The following is a 16,863-nucleotide window of genomic DNA, read 5'->3' as shown; positions in this document are numbered from 1 at the left end:
GCAGAAGACAGACCTAGGGGACCCGCGCTGCTCTGGGGCTGTACAAAAGTGCTGGGCGCCTGCTGCTGTCTCTGAGAAAACACTCCTAGGCTCCCAGGGGCCCAGGAGCGCGGCGGGCGGGATGATCCCGGGGGCCCCGGGGGCGGCGTGTCTGTGCGTGCCCATTCCCGGGGGGTCACCAAAGCCCGGGGGCAGGCGGGGCAGGAGCCTGGACGAGCGCTCGGTGACCCTCCCGAGGCCAGGTTTGGGGAGGCGGAGCGTCCCCGCGGTCCGGGGCGGTCACGGGGCGGACCCCAGGGCGGGACGGGGGTGGCGTCGGTGGAGCCGGCTCGGCGGCCCGGCTCGTCATGCTGCTGGCAGGCTCTGGGCGCCCTGGCGGCCACCATGCTCAGCGTTGTGCACTTCCTCCGGAGCTTCTTCAAGGTAAGAGCCGGCGTCCGGGCTCGTGGTCGGGCTCGCGGCGCCCTGCGCGGGTGGGGTGGAGCACAGCCTGCGTTGGCTGCGGCGCCCGGGACAGTCCCCGGGGCACGGGTGGGTGGGGACACCCTCGTCGCTCCCCAGTTTCCGACGTGCAGACCGGAGGTGGCGTCCTGCGAAGTGAGGCCGACTTGAGCGCTGGGAAGGAGGGGGCTCCCCTGGAGGCGGTCGGGACGGCGGCTCCGGGCGAGCCCCTGAGCCGGCCTGGGCGCGCGGGGCACTCGGAGCCGCTGCCGCTTGGCGCAGTACCGCCTGTTTCGGGAAGGACGGCTGGTGCCGGCCCGGGGGGTGCGGGAGAAATGGTTGCTGTTGTGTTATTTCCCGGGCTGAGGGTACGCGAGGGAGCAGCAGCAAGCGCCTGAAGCTGGGGCCGGGGCCGGGGCCCGGGCTGTTGCGCTCCTGCACAGGGTGTCCCCTCTCTGGCCTGATTTCCAGGCCCGCTCGCCATTGGGGACCCACCCCTTTGGGACGCCTCCGCCTCGCTGCCCCCACAGGGACCCCAAGGTGGGCAGGGGCTCCGAGGCACGGTCAGGGGTGGCCGGCCACAGGTTACCAAGCCCCACCTGCCCAGGTGAGCCAGCGGGAGGGCGGGCGCGATGCTGGGTGGCGCAGGGCTCTGACTGCGGGAGGCAGGGAAGAGCCGCCAGCTCTCAAAGGCAGATCCCGGGGAGGCAGACCTGTGTGGGGCTGTCGGGGCGGGAGGGTGCCCTAATTGGCTGGGCAGCCACCTTCTTCCAGAGGTGAAGACGGGAGGGTGGGTTGGAGTTCTGTGGCCCTGAGTGCTCTGGTGAAAGGCGCAGGAAGCCAGGTGACCCAGGGCAGACCTGCAGGAGCCCTGCCCTCGTTCAGCCTCTCCGCTGGCCAGGCATCAGCTCCCACCCCCAGCAATAATGGAGTGATACAGGCGTTCAGAGTGGAGAAGGCGGGACAGCCAGAAGGCGCCCTTTCAGAAACCTGTGCTGCTGAGTGCAGGAGATGCCATGGAAGCGCTCAGACCCCCTCCAAATGCTGACTCTGTCATTGAGGAGGTGTACAATCTTGGGACAATCACACAACTACCTGGGTCTTTGTTTTGAAAAATGTGGGTGATGATTCCACACCCTCCACACCTTTCAGGATTAGTGTGAAAGTCTTGTTAGAAAACGTGAGTGTGGGCTGACGCCTGTAATCTCAGCACTTTGGGAGACCGAGGCAGGCGGATTGCCTGAGGTCCGGAGTTCAAGACCAGCCTCGCCAGCATGATGAAACCTGTCTCTACTAAAAATACAAAGATTAGCCAGGTGTAGTTGTGAGCGCCTGTAATCCCAGCTACTCAGGAGGCTGAGGCAGGAGAATCACTTGAACCCAGGAGATGGAGGTTGCAGTGAGCAGAGATTGCACCACTGCACTCCAGCCTGGGCAACAGACCCATACTCTGTCCAAAAAAAAACACTAAAGGAAGGAAGAGAGGAAGGGAGGGAGGAAGGAAGGGAGGGAGGGAGGAAGGGAAGGAAAACGTGTGATCATGAAGTGGTGAGCCCTGGACTTCGGGAAGGAAAGAAGGAAGGAAGGAGGGAGGGAGAGAGGGAGGGAGGGAGGGAAGGAAGGAAGGAAGGCAGGCAGGCAGGCCGGCCTGAGTGTGTTTATAAGTCCTGGACTTTGGTTGTGCTGCACCTACAGCAAGGGTAGCAAGCAGTTGTCCAGGTGAGGGGAAGGTGGCTGGGCAGAATCTGAGTCCCTGGGGGGTGGTCCAGGAGCTCCAGGAGCAGAGGCCTCTGGACATCTCTGGGTAGCCACCTTGCCTGCTGCTGCTGGGGAGGATCCTGGGATGAGAGCCTTTGTGGAAGTATTCCTGAGACACACTGTCCCCCAGTTCCCCCTCTATTCAGAGAGGCCTTTCCATACTTCCTGCCCTGTGTCTGCCTCAGGTCCCTGTAGGTCCTGGGACACCTGAGGCCTCTCCGTACACACCACAGGGAGCATCACCTGTGCCCCTCAGGGGGTCTCCTGTCTGCTGTCCACATGGGAGGGGCTCTGACTGCCACAGCAGTCACTTCTGGCTGTGCAAGTGTGTCTTGCCAAGCCACTGGCAACGTAGTTTGTACTTGTTTCTCTCAGACCCGGTGGTAAGGAACACCCCGTGAGGACCCAGGCTGCGGGGCAGGCGAGGGAGCTACCTGCTTGAGTCACCACCTGGTGCCTCCTGGTGTTCCCTGGGCTTGGTCCTATGGGACCTCCTGATGGTGGGTGCTGGACTGGGCCAGAAAATGCCCACTTAGTTCTGGGAACCTCAGCTAGTCCAGGTCTCCCAGTCAGACTCTGTTAGCTGAAATGCAGCTAGTCTCCACCAAGCCCAGGACGAGAACCCAAAAGCCCCAGGTGTGACTTCTGGTAGCACTTGGTGTAGACTCTGCATAGCACCCAGATCTGCCCGGGCATGTTGGGCACCGTGGGATCCATGGGGCACGACAGCCATGTGGCAGAGTCCCTCCCCGTGCAGGCAGACCGGACAGAGAAGCCTGCACCTGCCAGAGGCCCACACAGGTGCACCGCCTTGGGGGTCACCCAGCAAATGAGTCAGAGGAACAGCACACCCAAGAGGAAAATATGTTGTCTCAAAAATCCAGGGGCTCACCCAGCGTCGTGTGTGGGCCAGACATGCTTTTGCTTTCCAGTGGGTATCCCAAAATGTTCCAGACAGCTGGACACCCCTGCTGCCTGCCTGGAGCCATCACTGAAGTGGCAGGTCCCTGTGTTTTCGTAGGATGTATGTCCTACACTCTGGTACCTGTATGTCCCAACACTTAGGGTGCTTTGCTATTTGCTTTCGTCCAAGACCTATTAGTGTGCAGAAGACCTGCATGAGGTCCTTGGGAGAAAGGTCAAGGTCTCTGTTGGCTAAATCGTGGCACAGAATCAGTGAGCCAAGACAAGGCTGTGAAGGTGGGATGCTGTGCCCCATGGCAGGGAAGGGAACCCGCTTCCGCAGATCCCTGAGTACTGCAGCAGGAAACACACACACAGGCACACACACAGATGCACACACAGCCACACACACAGGCACACACACACAGACACACATACAGGCACACAAACAGGCACACACACACAGGCATGCACAGACACACACACAGACAGGCACACACATCGGCACACATAGGCGTAGGTTCACACACAGGCACACACACACAGACAGGCACACACACACACAGGCACACACATCGGCACACACAGGTGTAGGTTCACACACAGGCATACACAGACACACATAGGCACTCACACAGGCACACACACAGATGCACACACAGCCACACACAGGCACACACACAGGCGTACACACACAGACACACACAGCATACACACAGGCACACAAACAGGCACACATACACAGGCATACACAGGCACATACACACAGACACACACATCGGCACACACAGGCATAGGTTCACACACAGACACACACAAGCATACACCGGCACACATGGGCACTCACACAGGCACACACACAGATGCACACAGCCACACACAGGCACACACACAGGCACACACACAGGCATACACACACAGACATACACACACACACAGGCACACACTGGCACACACAGGCATACACAGGCACACATGGGCCCTCACACAGGCACACACACAGATGCACAAAGCCCCACACAGGCACACACACAGGCATACACACACAGACACACACACACAGGCACACACACAGGCATACACACACAGACATACACACACACACAGGCACACACACAGGCACACACCGGCACACACAGGCATAGGTTCACACATAGACACACACAGGCATACACAGGCACACATAGGCACTCACACAGGCACACACACAGATGCACACACAGCCACACACAGGCACACACACAGATGCACACACAGGCACACAAACAGGCACACATACACAGGCATACACAGGCACATACACACAGACACACACACACACAGGCACACACACATGCACACAGGCACCCACAGGCATTCACAGGCACAGAGAGACACACACACAGGCATACACACTTGGGACACACAGGCACACACATCGGCACACACAAGCATAGGTTCACACACAGACACACACAGGCATACACACTTGGGACACACAGGCACACACATAGACACACACGTGTACACGCAGGTGCACACACAGGCACACACACATAGACGGAGTTTTCATCCAATCAGTGGCTCTACACTATGCCAAAGATTGTGGCTCTACCGTCCAGTAGGGAGGTCATAGTGGGACAGCACAGCTGATGAGAGAGTCCACTTGATTGAACCCAGAGCCGTCCACCGCATTTTCAAGGCCCCGTGTCTCCTGCACAAGCCTACCTGGCAGGTGAGGGGATGCAGCAGTGTCTCCTGCCTTGGGTGTGGTGGTTCCTCAGTCTCCAGGGACGAAGTGTTGCTAATGAGCCACTATTTTGAAGGGGAGGGTGTAGCAAAGCCTTCCAGTTAGTCTCTCCCACTGTAGAAGCCTCCACACTGTGGCCCAGGGAGCCAGGATGGAGTTCCTGCCAGGTGCTGGCGTGTGTTCGTCACCTGAGCACCCAGGAGCTGGGGAAATTGCCACAGGACAGCTTTGCGATCCCATTGGGCTGCATGACATGGACGCGGGGCACAGCTCCCACCATGGCCTGCGCACCACCCTGGGGGTGGGCTGTGGACCTCCTGGGCCGCCAGGAACAGTGTCAGCTCAGAACCAGCCCTCAGAGGTGCTGGGAGATCCAGGTACTTCTCTGTCCAGGAGCTCTGGAAGATTCACAGCATAAGCCTGTGCTGTTACACAGGTGACCAGCCTCCCCACAACTCAAGGAGCTTTGGGACTACTAAGTGAAATCTGGGAATCAGGCAAGGGGCAATGGGGTTTATTCCGTAAATATTTGTTGATACTATGCACCAGATATTGTTCTAGGCACGCATGGTAGACTGCTGCCTACCAGACCTAGTTTTTAAAAGTTGGTTTTTTCACATTTCTATTAATATCACACACTTCGAATAGGACTCTAATGGCATTACCTGTTGATTTCAGTCCTAGCAGCTCCATGAGTGTGTCATCAGTGCCAAGGAGCCTCAGCACAGAACATCCTGGTGCCCCTCTGGCTGCCGGCACCTGAATGCTTCCTCATCCTGTCGTGCTGGCCCATGCTGGCCTCACGGCTCTCACCCATACAGTTTCCACCAATGAGAAGGTCTCCCATCAGCATCTCTAGCTGATAGAGAACAGTGTCTGTGGCAATATTCCTCGCTGTTGGCGTTCTCCTTCCTAAGTGTTTCGTGGTGCTTCAGGCTGGGGCAGGTCTTTTTGGTTCCCCTGAAGACATGGTTAGGGACACTGCACATCATGCTTTTGATGGGTCTCCACCAACACTGTATCCCTTTGGATATTTGGATTCCTTCAAGGGATTTTGGCTTTTCAGTTTCACTTTGTGGGCCCACTATCAAGCTGAGGCTTCAGGGAAGCAACAGCTCACCTGTTGACTCTCGAACTCCAGCATGGTGGGTGTACCCACAGCGGCCAGGGGTGGGGTGATGCTCTTCCCCCACAGTCAGGGACGCTCCAAACCCGTTCTCATCATTCCCTGGGGTTTTTGCTGGTGTGTGTTGGCACAGTCATCATTCTCTGAAGTAGGAGTCTTTTCCTCGATGGTTTCACTTGTGATGGGTTCCCCTGGCCATGCTGCGGTCTGACTCTGCTCTTTGGCCTGAAGGCAGGAAAAGGAGCCAGGGTGGGCATGGGCAGAACATGCCACACTCTGCAGGGTGACTCGCTGGGGAAGGCATAACAGCCTGAAGCAGCCAGGGAGAGGAGCGAGGGCTCAGTGGGGTTGTGAGCCACGCAATGCATTCCCACTCCTATGGTGAGGGTCCCACTCTTTCCCAAACTGTACCCTGACTGTCACTCGAGGAGCAAGAAAACAACACATCCTTCTGGCTTCGTAATGTGCCAGTCTGCAGATTGGTGGAGTCAGACTCCTTTTCTGGTCCAGGGATATCTCAGGCTGGTGGCTGCAGGAGAGAAGAGATACTCATACTTTATGCAGAGTGGTAGAGAGCCCCTGCCAGGACTGTGTTATTCCCTCACTTTAAGCTGTCTGGGACAGTTAGAAGCAGCACGCTCACCTGGCAGTCCTGGGATTCTTCATGCCCTTCATTTGGATTTTGTAGCAAGAGCCATTTCCCCCCCAGAAGCACCCAGTCGTCACTTGGCCACCATTGATAATTTATTCTGGGGCTGGCCATGCAGGCAGTGAGATGCCAGAGTTCCACATCTTCCACAGTGCTAATGTGTTTCCACTGCTTTTGGCGTCAACCAGGTGAAATGCCCAGTCCAGCTCTCCTCCCACCTTCCTGCTGATCTTTTAGCCGCAAGCATCCGGGTACCAGTTTCTTTACTAGTGAAGGATCTTGGTTGCCAAAGACAGAAAAGGGCTCCAGTTAAGTGAAAAAAGAGTAGCGTTTTGGCAGGCTGGGGGTAGCGCACTGGCTCAGCTTGTGCAGGGATGAAGAGGGTGAAGCCTGGGGGGCCTGGGTGGCTCTGCCCTGGGCGTGGGCTCCACTGCCCTGCTGACAACACCCTCTAGCGACTCTTGTAGGCAGTGAGTTCTGTCCTCAAGAGCCAGGGTCCTGGCTGGGGTGGGACGAGAGGATAGCTGCCTCCTTTCTATTTCCAAGATAGATGGGGCCAGATTTTCAGTTATCTTGGGGTGTCCTCCTACCCCTGGTCCCGGCAGCTGTTCAGCACGGGGCAGACAAAGCCCACTCATGGCGTACGATTGAGAAGTCCCGTTGGGACTCGCTTGGCCCCTCCGCTTTTGTGGGGGAAGGAGGGTCTCAAGTCCAGTTTACTGGGGCCTCTGCCAGGGAGCCAACTACGTCATTGAATCCTTCCGGGTGAAGGTCACAGCGGGAACCCGCGGCTGGAGACACTGAGCCAGGGTGGGCTGTCCTCGAGCCCTGCAGAGGCTGGTCTCCTGCATGATGGAGTGGGCAGGACAGGCCTGGCTAGGGAGCCAGCAGCCTGCCAGGAGGCCCTCAGTGCCTCTGCTGGGCCATGCCTCCCACCACCCTGGACTTGCCGGCCTGGGGGGCGTTGCTGCTCAGAGGCACCGGTGCTTGCTCCTGCTATGGGTCTCCTCACCCTGCCTGTGCCCCTCAGGTCCTCCCCTGACCTCACCAGATGGTCCTCCTGTACAACACACATTCTCATGCACCCCCGTGTGCTGGGCCATGAGGTGGCGTCTCCAAAGGTTGTTCTCTCTCTCTGGGCTTGGCTCTGAGGGCAGGGGCAGGGTTTGGAACACAGCGTGTCCTCAGGAAAAGCGCTGAGTCTGTGTGTGGCCAGGTCAGAACCCCAAGGGGGCCCTGAGTGCAGAGGGCCCCAGGTTGATGTTTCTAGAGAAATGGACTCCTGAAACGCTCTCTCCAAACTTGGGTGCAGCACAGCCCTGCTCTCCAGGTGTGGGCTGGGCACAGCCTGCCCCTCCTCTGCGTGCCTGTCCTCCCCCTGGCTTCAGTCAGGTGTCCTCAGACCTTCCTGAGACTCCAGCCACTGTTTATAACCGGGGAGGTGCCGGAGCCCACAGAGGGTTTGCATTCACTCTGGGTCTCCGGTTTTGCCTGTTTCTCCCACTGAGTGCAGCTAGCTCCCTGGCTCAGGAGAAATGCCGTCATTCCGGAGCCCTTATGTAATTTCCCCATCTCTGAAATGGGTTTCCACTCCCCTTCTGCCAGTTGTAAGGTGGTAAGGTTTAAACGACGTTGCCTACTGGGTGTGACCCTGGCTCCAGGACCTTTTGGGGTTGGGGAGGGTGCTGCCTGAGGCCTCCAGCCCCATGTTGCCCTGTTGTAAAGGAGGCGGGCTGCCCTGCCTGGTGGGCAGAGTGCTGTTGGCCCTGTTGGCTGGATGTGAACCCGGGCAGTAAATCCTAGAGACCCTGTCCCACCCTGGCTAGCTTGAAATGCCTTGGATATCAGCCACGTTTGCACAAAATGGGTCGATTTGTCTCTTCTACAGCCTTTCACCTGTGAACTAAAGATCGCCCACACTTGAGAAGTGGTCTACTGGGAGCACTCCTCGGAAGCTGCCCCCTTCCAGGGTCCCTTTGTGACAATGACAGCCCCTGGGTAGGCCCACTCTCCCCATAGAGCTCTGTGCCCTGGGGCACCTTCATTTAACCCCTCCACTCTCAGGAGTATGTGAAAATTAAAAATAACAAAACCAAGGGAAAGCATGTGAATTTCGGCATGCAGAGAGAGCGCCCCGCAACTCTTAGCCATGACCCCAATCTCTATTTCTGTCTTCCCCAAACACATATTTTTCTTATAACCAGTGGAGCTGAATGGAACCCATCTCTGACACTTGGCCAAGTGTGACGCTGCCTGATGTTGCTGGCCAAAGTTCCTGCTCTAGGTAGAAAGAAAGTTTTTGGCCGGGTGCATGGCTCACATCCGTAATCCCAGCACTTTGGGAGGCCATTTGAGCCCAGGAGTTCCAGACCAGCCTGGGCAACACAGTGAGACTCCCATCTCTACAAAAATGTTTCAAAAAATTTAGCCTGGCATGGTGCACACACCTGCAGTCCCAGCTACTTGGGAGGTTGAGGCAGGAGGATCGTGGGAGCCCAGGAGTTCGAGGCTGCAGTGAGTCGTGATTGCGCCACTGCACTTCGGCCAGGGCGACAGAAAGAGACCCTGTTTCAAAACAAAACAGAACAAAAGAAAGTGTGTTTTTACAGAGGCCTGCTGACTATGAGAACATCCACCTCAGAGCACAGTGGGTATGGCGGGTGGGAGAAGCTGGGTCTGGTGGGGCAGTTTTTGTCTGTGTGAGGACTCAGGCTTGTGAGAAAACCTGGGAGCGACTCACAGGGTGGAGCATCCCCAGAGCAGCACCAGGAGGGAGGGAGCTGCTGCCGTACACACCAGCCTGGGCCAGACCTACGGTGTGGTCCCAAATGGGAACCTACAGTGACAGAAAGCACAGGAGTGGCTGCCTGGGGAAAGGTGAGGGCGGGCGGGGGCGGGAGGGTGGATGAGGAGGGACAGAGGCCGTGGAGATTCACTGCAACTGTGCTCCTGTTGGCACCCTCAGGTGCACTTCCAGCATGTGAGTTTACTGTGCCTCCATTACGCCTCGATCAAGCCAGGACCACCTCGGCCAGAAGGCATTCAGACCTGGCCCATGGTCTGTTTCTCAGGGCCTTCGCTGAGAGCTCAAACAAGCCCGTTGCTTCCTGCATCCGCTCCCCTGGCGCCCCATGCCCAGAGCCCAGGACGATCCTGGGGCAGCAGGCGGGCAGCGCAATAATCCAGGCTGGCTGAGACAAGTGGTTCCTGCTTCCTCGGCTGAGTGCTCAGCTGAAACCAAGCCTGTCTGTGCGTCATCAGCACTGTGTCCTTGCTAGCTGGTGCCACCAGGACCTATGGCCTGGGGATGGTCAGCCTGGTCATCCGAGACCCCCACAACCCAAGAGTCACCTCATCTCAGGTGCTGGGCTCCCAGGAGCCACCCACACGGACTGCCACGCAGGACCAGGCTGCTATCTCTGTACCAGCCTCCCTGCCCTGCTTGGCTGTGCAGCCTAAGCCAGTCCTCCCTCTCAGCACCCCCAGGCCAGTGCCCTCCCTCCAAGACCCTCAGGAACCTGCCTGCCGGGGCTGTGACCCCCGCCATGGGGAGGTGCACATGGGGAGAGTGACATGGGTAGGCGAGAGAGAAGGGACTTAGGGCAGGATTCAGGCCTGGTGAGAGGGGCTTCGGGAACCAGGACTTTGCTCAGATGGACGCCCGTGGGAGGTGTGGGGGCAGCTCTAGGGTCAGGGGTCTTTCCTTAGCAGAAGGAAGAAGAAAGCCCAGGCCAGAGCTGGACACTTGTGGAGCCCGAGGGGTCAAGTTCCGTGACACAGGTATGTTTAGCAGGAGCATCAGGGCCTGCTGGACGCCGAATTCACACGGTGTGTCTCCACCATATCCACAGACATGGGGCCTCCAGGGCCCCAACTTGATTGTGCGGAGGAGGCCTGAGCAGGTCTTTTAGGGACAGCCTGGGTGTAATTGTGATGTGCGCGGGCTAAGAGCCGCGTGTGGATTCCTGATGCCCTGGGTCCGTCAAGGCGACTCAGGCCTTTTCCAGCCTCACCCTTGCTGGACAGCCAGCCCCTAAGCCTGCTGCACACTCCAGAAGCAGGCTCCCCTTCCCCTCCCAGGAATCTGGCCTTATCGGACACTGCTCAGTGCCTGAGCTGAATCTGACAAAGTGGATGATCTTAGTGACCGGGGCGCCTCCTGCTTCCTCTTGAATCTGCGTTTTCACCTGGAGCCTGAGCCTCAAAGCAGAGGAGGGCGGGGGAAATGCCTGAGACCTCACAGCCACGCAGAGGGATCTGGAGGACGGGAGCTTTCAGTCACCACGTTGGACTTGGAGGCACCAAAAGATGGTGACTGTGCACATTTGGTGTGACTTAATCATTCGCCCCTCATGGCGGTGACAGGCACATGTGCTGATGTTTGTGTATATGTTCCTTTTTACCTGCAGATCTTGAGTGCTCAATACTGTGGCCCCAGCTGCTTTTCCACCCCGACACTTGGCTCCGAGGGCCTGACCCTCTGGGGCAGGGGCACATTTGGTATCCTGTCCTCTCCTGGGTCCACCCAGGTCCCCTTTCTCTCTGTGAGTTCTAGAGTTTAGAAAACACTGGGCGAGGCTTCACAGGAACAGTGCTGGCTTACAAAGGTGAGGCCTCCACCCGGGGGTGAGTCGGGCATGGAGGGCAGCCCTGAAAGCCACTCTGCCAGGACAGCTGATGGGCCCACCTCTGTGCCAGCTCCACTGCCTCTGGCACGAGGGCCTGTGTGCCCTGACCCTCCCCACAGCCCCTCTGAGAGGCTGGGCCTGGGCCTGAGGAGTGTGTGGGATTGGAGCTGGGCCACTGGGCTGGGTGTGTTAGGGACAAAGCTGACCGGCTGAATGGAGGCCACGGGTATGAGGGCGCCACGTGGTAGCAGGGCTCTTCCAGAGGAGAGGAAGGAAAGTGGCCCGAGGACACAGGGACTCTATCCAGGTGGGCAGGCAGGTGGGCCGAGGTCAGTCTCCAGGGTCGGAGCAGGCCATCTACACAAAGTGGGTGGCATTAGCCTGAAGGGTGGTGTTGACCTCAGAGGGGATGCAGCAGGCCTGTGGAGCTGTTCTCTGGGCTGCTCCCACCCGCCGCGTAGGGCAGCAGGCCCTCAGGCCAGGGTCACACCTGAACCACTTTGTGCCCTGCCCAGCGCACCAACTTGACCCCAGTCCAGCACGTTCATCCACACACAGCACTTACCTCGTCTTGTTAGAGCCAAGCCTGCGCTGGCTGCCAGGGAGACCAAGCAATGAGCAAGACACACCTGCAGCCCCTGAACAGAGGCTTCTGAGCCCTCTGGGTGGTAAAGATTGGCAGCCTTGTGAGAATTCAGTGAAGGCTCTGAGCCCTGGTCCTGGACACCCTCCCCACTTGGGTGAGCAGGCACCTCCTGCCTGGCATTCCTGGGTCCAGGAGCCCGTAGACTGCAGGGAGGCTCCTGCTGCAAACCCCAGCTCCCCTTGACAGTGCCATGGTGATGCTGTGTCTTCCTCCCTCCAGTGCTGGGCTTTGAGCTTTGAGTGGATCTGGGGCTCTGTGCGTGTTTTAGTGAGGGTTCCAGTCACATGACACTTGGCTCCCCGTCAGGGGTGAGACCAGGCCCCGAGGGTACGTGTGTGGTTGTCAGTGTTGGTGGGACGGGGAGACAGGGCACAAGTGACAGGCCTGGGTGGCACAACGAGGCTCGGGGTGATGGGCCCTGATGGGGAGGTGCCAGGCGCCAGCCCCTGTCCTGGAGCTGGAGGGTGGTGGGCAGAATGGGAGCTGTGCCTTGGAGAAGCTGAACAGGCCCTGGGCACCTCGGACCCTCCATCCCAGGGAGGCTAGGTGGGGGCACCACCCCCTTGTGCACCCCCAATGGCAGAGGAGGAGAGGACAGCTGTGGGGACTCCCCTGCTGCCCCCCCTCCTCCTTGGATCCCCAGCCCCAGCTGAGAGCACCTCTTCCCGCCCTCCCTTGGGATCTGGAGCCTGGGGGAGAGTGATGACAAAGCTGGGGAGCCCTGGGGCAACGACACCCTGTTTTGTTGGGTGTTTAATGTCATGTCAGAGGGGCAGAGGGATGCAGGCAGGGCGGGGGAGGCTTTAGGGTGCAGGGAAATGTTCTATGCCCTATAGGGAGGACCACCCCCTTTGCTGCCATAGAGACAGACTTGCCTGGGGCCCCAGCGCCCTGGGCTGTGGGGTGGGGCATGGCAGCCACTCTGCTCCTGGGGAGGACCCGATAGGCTGGCCCAGGCCGCCTGTCTGCCCTGGAACCTGAAGGAGGAGACCCTCAATTTCTGAGCAGAGGGACCACTGTCGCGCATCCCCTTTCCGTGACCTAGGATACACTGTTTATTTTTTTGTTTTTTGAGATGGAGTCTTGCTCTGTTGCCCAGGCTGGAGTGCAGTGTCACGATCTCGGCTCACTGCAACCTCCTCCTCCCAGGTTCAAGCGATTCTCCTGCCTCAACCTCTGAGTAGCTGGAATTACAGGTGCACACAACCACGTCCAGCTAATTTTTGTATTTTTAGTAGAAGAGTTTCACCATGTTGTCCATGCTGGTCTCAAACTCGTGACCTCAAGTAATCTGCCCACCTCGGCCTCCCAAAGTACTGGAATTACAGGCATGAGCCACCTTGCCTAGCCTAAGATATACTTTTAAAAACAGTTAATACTTTTGAAGTCAAAATGCATTTATAGTTGATGTGTACATTTAACATAGTGATTTTTTCCCCCTCAAAAGCTCTCCTTGACTTAGTGGTGTCTTTGTAAACAGGAAACAGGATGGCCGTAACTGCACATGTGGTCTGGGGCCAGCATGGGGTCTTCCAAGGAGGCCCTAAACCCTGACCCCACCGGGAGGCTCCCCTACTGCTGGGTCAGTCTCCTGGTCCCATGGGGGTTCTCGAAGCAGCCAACATTTCTAGGGCGTCTTCAGAGGGACTCACAGGAGCAGCTGGGCCAGTGCCCCAGGGAGGGGGCAGCCTCTCCAGGGGCCCCTGGGAAGTGTGTGGGATCAGGCCTGTCTGTACCTGGGGAAGGATGAGCCATTGGCCACTGCCTGCTGTGTCCCTGGCACCCCCCATGTGGAGGGGTCTCCTCTCAGGACACCATGGAGAGCAGGTGTTTCTGGCGATACCCGTGTCCCAAGTCTGCCTAGACAGCTGCTGCTGCCCGTGGCCAGGGGCTTTCTGGGAGCTGGCTCTGTTCTGCTCCCTCCATAAGCTTAGTCCTGGGAGCCTCTCCAGCTGTCCATCATCCACAGTCAGCATCCAAATGGCTGATGCTCTGACTCCCAAGTCCGAATTGCCCAGCACCTCCCCCTACAAGGACACAGGTTCCCCCAGGTGGGCCGGTCCACAAGTTGGGCATATAGCCTATGGGCAGCAGGGCGGATTGTGGGGACTACAGTGTCCCGAGCAGGAGTGCAGTGGGCCGTAGGGTGGTGTCCGTATCCCACTTCCCTACCTTCAAATGCCCTCGTGATGGAGCCTCCCTCGGTAGACAGGGGACCAAGGTGCAGGTGGAGGTGAGCAGAGCCACATGGGAAGGGGGAGCAGGAGTCAGCATCAAACCCCCTGCCACAGTGCAGTCTTTCCACCAACATCCCTTCCGGTGGCATCCAAGGCTGCGGGGCCTCTGTCATGCAGCTTCTCTGAGGCATTGTCAGAGGGAGAGGCTTCTGCCCCACACAGGCTTGAGGGGCTCCAGGCCCTCCGTGCAGCCTGAGCAGCCCCTGAGTTCCCAGCTTCGGGCCATTCACTCAACTCCTTGGAGTGGGTTCGCTCTGCTGCACAATCAAAGAATCACCCTGCTGGGTCCCCTGGCAGAGCTGTGGGAGGACAGGCAGGACCTGAGTCCCCCAGCTTTCCGTGCTGTGAACACCACGGTCCTGACTGCTGCGGAGCTGAGAAGTGCCTGCACTTTGAGATGGATGATTGGGATAGGACCTGCCGGAGGCCAGCATGTGCCTTCCCTGCCCTGACAGCCAGGCGGCTGCGACCTGGGAATGCAGGGCAGAGAGGACACTAATCTGGATGCCTTTGTCGTTGGCACCGGCGGTCAGGAGGGTGCTGGCGCTGGTGGTCAGGAGGGTGCTGGCGCCAGCTCCACAGTCAGCGCTGGTTCGCATCCATCAGCCATGCAGCGCTGGTGCCCAGGCTGCTGTGTCTTCGCAGGGGAAGAAAGCCCACATCTTCCCATGACACAGGCAGCTGGGAATGGGGTGACAATGTGCTCTCACCCAGAACCTGGCATGGTTCGTGCAGGTTGGGGAGTGCTACTTTGCTGCACTGCCGAGTCCTGCCTTCACCCACTGGGCAGGTGCTCCGGGCCTGGGTGAGCGGCTGCATGCTGTCTGTTTCTGAGAGGATGGAGTGGACAGGGTGGGGCCTCCAGTCTGTCTGCAGAGCAGCAGGGCAGAACCTAACACTTTGTGGGTCACGCAAAGAAGAGTAATGACACCGACACAGCTCTTGGCCGCTGCGATCCTTCTGACTCCTGCTGTCCTCAGCTCATTCGTGAGCTGAGACAAGCTCCTGACCCTCCCAGGGCCTCCATGGACACAGCCAGCAGGAAATGCAGGGGTGCTGACTGGCTCTGCCAATTTCTCGGGGCATGTGTAAGGCCCAAACGAGACATCGTGAGTTAATGTTTGTAGAAGCTGGTCCAAATTCAAATGCCACCACTTGCTAGGTTGGTGCTTAACTGTCCTGAACTTCAGTTTCCTTACCTGGAGAGTCAAGACAATCAGACTTGCTTCATTTTAGGATTAAATAATGTCTAAAAGACAGGGGGCACATGGCAGCACTTTGTCTGTAGCTATTTTCTTATTCCAGGTGGTGTTTTTACTGTGGGATAGAGGAAACATTCCAACCTCACAACTTTCATTCTTTTTTTTTGAGTTTTTTTCTTTTTTTTTAAATTATACTTTAAGTTCTGCGGTACATGGGCAGATCGTGCAGGTTTGTTACGTAGGTACACATATGCCATGGTGGTTTGCTGCCTCCATGCCCCCTTCATCTACATTAGGTATTTCTCCTAGTGTTATCGCTCCCCAATCCCCCTACCCCTTGCTATCCTTCCCCTAGTCCCCCACCCCTAAACAGACCCCAGTGTGTGATGTCCCCCTCCCTGTGTCCATGTGTTCTCATTGTTCAATTTTGGTTTTCTGTTCTTGTGTCAGTTTGCTGAGAATGATGGTTTCCAGATTCATCCATATCCCTGCAAAGAACATGAACTCATCCTTTTTTATGGCTGCATAGTATTCCATGGTGTATATGTGCCACATTTTCTTTATCCAGCCTTTCCCTGATGTGAATTTGGGTTGGTTCCAAGTCTTTGCTATTGTAAACGGTGCCACAATGAACATATGTGTGCAAGTGTCTTTATAATAGAATGATTTATAATCCTTTGGGTATATACCCAGTAATGGGATTGCTGGGTCAAATAGCATTTCTATTTCTAGATCCTTGAGGAATCACTACACTGTCTTCCACAATGGTTAAACTAATTTACACTCCCACCAGAAGTGTAAAAGCTTTCCTATTTCTCCACATCCTCTCCAGCATCTGTTGTCTCCAGATTTTTAATGATCGCCATTCTAACTGGCGTAAGATGGTATCTCAATGTGGTTTTGATTTGCATTTCTCTAATGACCAGTGATGATGAGCTGAGCGCCTGAGCTGCTGCTGGGGATATGGAGGCTCAGGCAGGCCCTCCCTTCTGACGAGCCCATAGGTCTAGTGGCAGAGACAGGTGGGCTGGCCAGCAGCAACAGTCACCTATGCAGTGAGGGATAGGACCAGAGACATGGCTGGTGTGGGAAGCCCAGGAAAGGAAACTGTCAACCCTGTCAAAGGGGAAAGGGGAGCCTCGGGGAGCCGAGAAGTTGGGCAGGTGAGAGCAGACCACAGTGTGGTGTCAGACAGGGCACAGGCTCAGGGCAGAGCGTCGGGGTGCCGTTCTGCCGCAGGACCTCCAAGGATGCTGAACAGATGAAACAATGCCCTGGCAAGACTGACTGTGGGTCGGGGAGCCCTTGGGGCCAGACTGACTGTGACCCTGCGGCGGTGGGAACGGGGGTCTGACTGTGAGCAGGCAGTGATGGGAGCGGGGGGCTGACTGTGACCCTGCAGTGGTGGGAGCGGGGGGCTGACTGTGACCCTGCGGTGGTGGGAGCGGGGGACTGACTGTGAGGAGGCAGTGGTGGGAGTGGTGGACTGACTGAGCTGGCGGTGATGGGAGCGGGGACTGACTGTGAGCAGGCGGTGGTGGGAG

The 16,863-nt window shown here is 57.6% G+C and overlaps 1 protein-coding gene across 1 annotated transcript in view; it reads left to right on the top strand.

Moving 5' to 3' along the window:
• The first annotated feature begins 320 nt into the window (after window positions 1-320).
• ARHGEF4 (Rho guanine nucleotide exchange factor 4) overlaps window positions 321-16,863 on the top strand; it is a 218,481-nt gene continuing 201,938 nt past the window's right edge. The window contains exon 1 of the mRNA XM_017517522.2: window positions 321-423. Within this exon, the coding sequence (XP_017373011.2) occupies window positions 385-423 (39 nt within the window). The 5' untranslated portion in view covers window positions 321-384. The remainder of the gene's footprint in view (window positions 424-16,863) is intronic.

This window comes from Cebus imitator, unplaced genomic scaffold (genome assembly GCF_001604975.1).
Source record: "Cebus imitator isolate Cc_AM_T3 unplaced genomic scaffold, Cebus_imitator-1.0 Scaffold635, whole genome shotgun sequence".
Classification (NCBI taxonomy): Eukaryota; Metazoa; Chordata; class Mammalia; order Primates; family Cebidae; genus Cebus; species Cebus imitator.
Note: the sequence above shows the minus strand (reverse complement) of the source record. Positions and strands in the feature narration are given on the sequence as shown.